General features: G+C 37.0%; 1 protein-coding gene across 1 annotated transcript; it reads left to right on the forward strand.

The window, feature by feature from the left end:
* The first annotated feature begins 227 nt into the window (after positions 1-227).
* Positions 228-5,612, forward strand: TRAM1L1 (translocation associated membrane protein 1 like 1). Its single transcript, XM_042251121.2, has one exon. The coding sequence runs from the start codon at positions 367-369 to the stop codon at positions 1,507-1,509; it is 1,143 nt and encodes a 380-aa protein (XP_042107055.1). The 5' UTR covers positions 228-366; the 3' UTR covers positions 1,510-5,612.
* The last annotated feature ends 1,154 nt before the right edge of the window (positions 5,613-6,766 follow it).

A 6,766-nucleotide genomic window follows, 5' to 3' on the forward strand; every position in this document is an offset into this window, starting at 1 on the left:
GCTTTGTTACGGTCACTAATGAAGATGCTATGGACAGATCATTTCAGAGCATCTCCGCGGCGGCCGCGGATTTCAAGAGGCGCAGATCAACGCATAAAAATCAAGGCTTGCAACCCCAGGCCTGACGCTGGGTAGGGGCGCGGTGCTCGATTTCCTTCCCTGCCTCCGCCGGCCCTAGTGCGCATGCTCAGTCCTGCTCGGCCAGCTGCCGTGATTGATTTTTTTCTGGGCGGCCGTGGCGACCCGGGACCGGCTCCGGGATGGGGAGTGAAGCCCCCGTAGCCGCCGCAGCCGCTGCTGCGGCGCCGTGAGGAGCAGCCACGGGGAGGCAGCTGCCGCTCGTCGGTGAGTAGTCGAACCGCCACCATGACGTTTCGTAAGAAGGGCTCCAAGAACCCCCCACTCCTGAGCCTGGAATTCATCCTGCAGAATCATGCGGACTTTGTCGCCTGTGTGGGGATGTTCTTCGTGCTGGGGCTCATGTTCGAGGGGACAGCAGAAGTGTCAATCGTTTTTATTACGCTCCAGCACGGGGTTACCTTCCCTGCAGTAGAAGCAGAAGCAGAAGCAGAAACAGAAGCAGAACGAGCCACAGCACCCAAGTTCCTTTATCATTATGGTGCCAAAGACTTGGCCACCGTGTTCTTCTACACGCTGGTGGCAATCATCATTCACGCCACCATTCAGGAGTATGTGTTGGATAGAATTAACAGGCGAATGCAGTTCCCCAAACAGAGGCAAGGCAAATTTTATGAATCTGGTCAGTTTAGCGTATTCTTCCTTGTCTCCTGTATCTGGGGCACATTCATTCTAGTCTCTGAAAACTGCCTGTCAGACCTGACTGTCTTATGGAAGGCTCATACCCATAACATGATGACATTTCAGATGAAGTTTTTCTACATCTCGCAGTTGGCTTACTGGTTTCACGCCTTTCCCGAACTATTATTCCAGAGAAGCAGACCTCAAGAACTCTCCCAGCAAGCTGTATATGTTGGTCTTCACCTCTTTCACATTGCGGGAGCTTATCTCTTGTACTTGAATCACCTGGGACTTCTTCTTTTGATGATGCATTATTTTGTGGAATTCCTTTCCCACTCTTGCGACCTGTTTTATTTTAGCGACGAGAAGTTCCAGAAGGAGTTTTCTCTATGGGCCATTGTGTTTATTTTGGGTCGACTTGTGACTTTAATTGTTTCTTTAATAACTGCTGGTTTTCAGCTGGCTGGGGGGCAGAATGGGAATTCGGATGACTCTGCTGAAGATGTGAACGTGCTGGCAGCTAAAATTGCTGTTCTGTCATCCAGTTGCTCTATCCAAGCATACGTAACATGGAATTTATTTAATGTCCAGCTTCAGAGGTGGATGGAAGAAGATGCTCCTCTTCAGGCCCCAAGTGTGAAGAAGAAACGGATTAAGGGCAGATTTTGTAGAAAAGGAATGGAAAACGGTGTGGCAACTTCAAATAGACTGCTAGATTCTCCCCAGATGAGGAAAGAAAAGTCTTCATAATGAATTGCAAGTAAATTGACTAATGTCTCCAAAGAAGTCTGCTCTTTACTATAACATACATTTCTTTGCTAAGAGAAGAAAATGGCAACCAGGATTCTTGCCAGGATAAACCTATGGACAGAGGGGCCTGGTGGGCTGCAGTCAATAGGGTCACAAAAGAGTCGGACACCATTGAGCAACTGAGCTCGCGGGTACACACACACACACACACACACACACACACACGCCTGTCTTCGCTAGAGAATTTTCTGTTCTTGAAAATATATTGTCTTTGATTTTTGCTACTGTACTCTGTAAGGTATTTTTTGAAGGCATTTGAGGGGAGAGTGAGTATTATGAGTGCAAAAAATTTAGACTAAGCAATTCATCATCAAAATAGTTTAAATATTTCTATGCTGTTTATTTTATTATTATATTTTTTTTTACCTTTGAACATTTTCCTAATGATTTGTAGAGATAACTCCAAAATTCCATGTGTCAGTGACACAGTTCTTACTCCTGCCAATCTTTTGTAATGTTAACAAGATGGCCTTTTATAGCAATGACATATTTTTAATGTTCTCTTCCAGGATAAAATAGAAATACTATAAATCTGGAATTCGAGTTCATTAATTTTTCTGTATTCCCTTAGTCTTAGAATTGTTTTTTAATTTACAGCTGGAGAGAAGATTTGTAAAATCACCAAAATAATGATGTGTTTTATAGGTAATGGTTGTTACATCCCACTAAAAACCCCAAGATACTAATGGTTAACATGTGGAGATTTATTGCTACATATTGAATCAAATCTTGAATTAATATAAAATTATCACTAGGAAGTAAAATCATGCTTGTTCATTTTAAACACTTATAAACTGGAAATCAGAAAATTAAAGATGGTTTAAAGAAAATCAGTCTTAAATAGCTTTTTTTGATACATGTATTAAAAATTATTCTTAATGAGGTTTTTAATAAGTTTGATAACCACAGCATCTTAAAAGAATATTGTTTAACCTGTAAATCATTTTGAAAAGTAGTGCTTATTTTATTTATATCTCTAAAAAGAATGTTATCTGATTACATGTTGAAAACATTGAATATACTAACCTTAAATGTGAATATCATATTCTTGTGAAAGTTTTTTCAAAATAATATAAATATAGCTTTGATGCCATCTTTAATTGGGAAATATTTATCTGTATGAGACATATTTTGGAGACATAAAGATCTATATGTATTATATATATATATATATATATACATACATACACATACACATATATGTGTATATATATATATATATATGTCCTATCTGTAGAGAAGTCAGTAGAAACAATGGACTGCAGTGGGTATTTACTATATTTATTTTTTTACTCTCAACATTTAGTTTGATTTTATTTCTATAATGTGAGTGCTTATATTTTTTTTCAGTAGACAGTGCTTTAAAAATATGCTAGGATAAGGTTATATACTTCCTGTTGCTCTCTGTTTTCCCCTGCTATGTCTCCCATCTCTTTACTTTTGATGACTTTCCCTTGGCTTGTAAGGAATCCAACCTTCCTGATCATGGGGGTCTTTGCAAATTAAACTTGGTACATGAGTATTGTGGACCAAAGGGAGGGCCCGCTTTTAGCAAAATATTCTTTTATGTTCTTTCTGCTTTGAGAAGTACATAACAAAGCAAGATTGATTGTGTTTTGTCTGTCAAATCCATCATCCTGCTGCTTTTCTTTGTTTTTCTCAGTTGCTTCATACTGTAGTTTTGGTAGCACAGGCTCTAGTTCCAAGGAGAAGGCAATGGCACCCCACTCCAGTACTCTTGCCTGGAAAATCCCATGGACGGTACAGCTTGGTAGGCTGCAGTCCATGGGGTCGTTGAGGGTCAGACACAACTGAGTGACTTCACTTTCACTTTTCACTTTCATGCATTGGAGAAGGAAATGGCAACCCACTCCAGTGTTCTTGCCTGGAGAATCCCAGGGATAGGGGAGCCTGGTGGGCTGCCATATATGGGGTTGCACAGAGTCAGACAGGACTGAAGTGACTTAGCAGCAGCAGTAGCCCTAGTTCCGAAGTACAAGAAACTCCGCTTTAACCAACCACCATGCAGTTAGTTGTAAAACAAAGATTTCCAACTTCTCTTAAGAAAGACTGTTCTTTCTCACTTCCCTCATTTTTAAAGAATTCCCCCCTGTTACTTATAACCTCATTCCTGGAAACAAATTTTTTATCCAGTTTATATGTAATTTATTTTCCAGTAAGTGTAGGCCTGACTCAGTCTAGAAAATGACAGCAAGAAATGTGTTTCCTTATGTGACTGGCAATGCCAAGAGTTAAACTGGGATTGATATTAAATATGATTAGGGCCCAGAACAATTTACGCAGGATTCTGGACTTCTGTCCTCCTCAGATTATCCATTTGGCAGCAAAAGACTATAATGTTCTAGGGTTCATATCTGCATACCACATACATGATAGAGAGGAAGAGAGGAAATCTGATTTCTGGAATTCACGTGTCACTGAGAGTTATCTTTACTGAACTTATTTGATATAGTGTTGTAGTGGACTGATTGGCGAAGTCAGGTTATATGCTTCACCTGTGAAAAAAGACAAAGCTTTCTTGTAAAATGTGGATCCGCAAGAAGTAGCAAGGTTGAGAAAAAAAGGGGAAGGATGCTGGGTACATCTCAACTATTCACAGGAATTCAATACAGAAAAGAAATGTATGTGAAGTAAATTATGAAAGTCACACTATAAATGAAATTCAGCACAATACAAATTGCTAAGTTCCTTTTAAAAATTCTTAAATACATGCCATTCTTAAAAAACATGTCATAATCTCAGTGTGACAATTTGATTTTTATCAAAATGGATCACATGGAAGCAAAAATTTCCATTTTAATTATTCAAGGTGTTATTAAATCAAGCATTAGTTACCCCTATGAAAATTTACATAATTAATATTTAATCACCAAGTGTTGAAAAAGTCATAAAGATGTCTGATCATTGACTTTGAAGATACCACTCTGATTAATAAATCAGTTTTAGTGCTTGCCAAGCTTTATTCTTTAGGTATATCTATAGGCATTGATTTTCTAGGATGGATGTAAAGTGAATTTTCCTTAAAAAGTTGTTCTTCCAGCATTTATTTATAAGTGTATCTCATTTTTAAAATAAGTAGAATTATGTTACCCAACCTACCTGTCTCAAAGAAATAAGCATGTTATATTCCTAGTGATCAGTATAATTCTACATTTCATTTATGTAAGAAAGCAACAACCTGTAGATACTTCTTTATTTATATCTATTCAGTATTTAATTATTAGTAGAGGAAATATGTACTGCCAATAGTGTGTTAACTTGGAATAGATTCTCAAGAATATTAATTGTAACATTAATATTTTAAAGCTTTTTGAAGACATAAAATATGCTGATATCTTTTTAATCCAGAAAAACCTGGGCAAAGTTTTAAGTTCTCACTCAACTAAATGGAATAATTTATATAGTATAATAAAATACATTACCAATGATTTACATAGGAAATGATGTATTGGAGCAGTTCCTGAGATGAAATTCTTGCGGGGGAAGTACCCTTGAGAATGTGGCATGTGGAATGGGCTAGAACTTGTGTATTTGAGTTATGGCAAAGAATACATTCCTGTTGCAAGTCATAGACAATTCACTTGCCTGGCTGAAGTGGGTATATAGTGTGAGTGAGCAAAAGGAAGTAATTGAGATTTAATAACAGATCAGATTACTAGAGAATTCACAAATACTTCTTGAATTTCTCTGGAAATAGAGGATTTTTTTAACTGCTGTGTTTGAATAAACTGTGTATCCTGTGAGTCACTTTTGTACAAAATAAGACAGTGATTAATAATACATACTAAATAAGACAGTAGTATCTGCCAAGTTCCCTCAATTATGTAGGAAGATTATCACAAATCCGTCATACAAAACCCCCTACATTTGTAAATGTAGAACTGTTCTCATGATTATACAGTCATGTGATTATCTAAATTTTGGCCTCTAGATCCTTATAAGCAAATCCTCTGTAGGTCTTGCACCACCTCTGACACTTCTAAGTATTTCAATAAATATGGAATAAGTCAAATATTAAGAAAGCTGTCTCTCAGATAATTCATGTTCTTTGGCCCTTTGTGTTTGGGGCTACTACATTGTGTCAACTGATCTTTTTTCATTTTTCAATTTCAAAATTACATTGATATATAAACTGACTATTTCAGAGGATACTTACAAAACTTAAAAAATGACAGTGGGATGTGATATGTGGTTTGCTTAATTTTGACGTGAACAGAGCTTAACAGTAATGATATGGACATCTTCTATCTGTCATAAAAGTTATTAGAGTTGCTGTTAAGGAATATGGTTCTTCGATAATTCAGACAAAATACCTGTTTTAAATAAAGGGGAAAGTGAATTCCCTAAATTAAAAGTAAAAAAAATACTCAATTTCAATATCAACAGCACTATTCTCCAAATCAAGTAATGTCAGTGCATAGAATCTCATGGCCTGATGAAAATTTGAGAAAAGAGAACATTTCCTCGTGCCCTAAGGCATGGGATTTTACCTAAGCCATTACAGACTATAAAGTACTTACATCTCAAGATAGATTTAATATTTCTTCCTCTTGCTGCTTATTTAATTTTGAAAAGCTGGCCCTCAAATACAGAATTGCCAAAATATGTATTTTTAAATTTTAATACATTAAAAAATATGTTTCCAGTTGTATTGTTATAAATTCAGCAATGGAAGGTAGTAATAAGATTATAAATGATGTTTAACAAAAGTCAGTGTTAAGCCTTTACTCTGGCCCTTAGATCTGTGTGAACTTTATAAGACCCTTAAACATTTTGTCTTGGATTGCATGTCACCAAAATGGCAAAGATATTTATATATTTTTAAAAGCTACTATAAAGGTTAAAAATGCATTCACATACAAAGTTATAGATAGTTTGTATGTGTGTATGTATATGTATGGTTTCCGTGGTGGCTCAGTATTAAAGAACCCGTTTGCCAAGGCAAGAGACATAGCTTTCGATCTCTGGGTGGGAAAGATCCCCTGGAGAAGGAAATGGCAACCCACTTTAGTATTCTTGCCCAGGAAATCCCATGGATAGAGGAGCCTGGTGAGCTATAGTCCATGGGGTCACAAAAAGAGTTGGAAGTGACTTAGCAACTAAACAACAACATGTGTATGTATAGAGCTATTGTTAACAGATGTAGCTTAACAAGATGATATTTGTTCGTGTATTG

The sequence above is a fragment of the Ovis aries genome, chromosome 6 (genome assembly GCF_016772045.2).
Source record: "Ovis aries strain OAR_USU_Benz2616 breed Rambouillet chromosome 6, ARS-UI_Ramb_v3.0, whole genome shotgun sequence".
NCBI classification, from domain to species: Eukaryota; Metazoa; Chordata; class Mammalia; order Artiodactyla; family Bovidae; genus Ovis; species Ovis aries.

Coding starts and splice junctions, on each gene's coding strand:
- TRAM1L1 (XM_042251121.2), top strand. CDS start 367: ATGACGTTTCGTAAGAAGGGCTCCAAGAACCCCCCACTCCTGAGCCTG.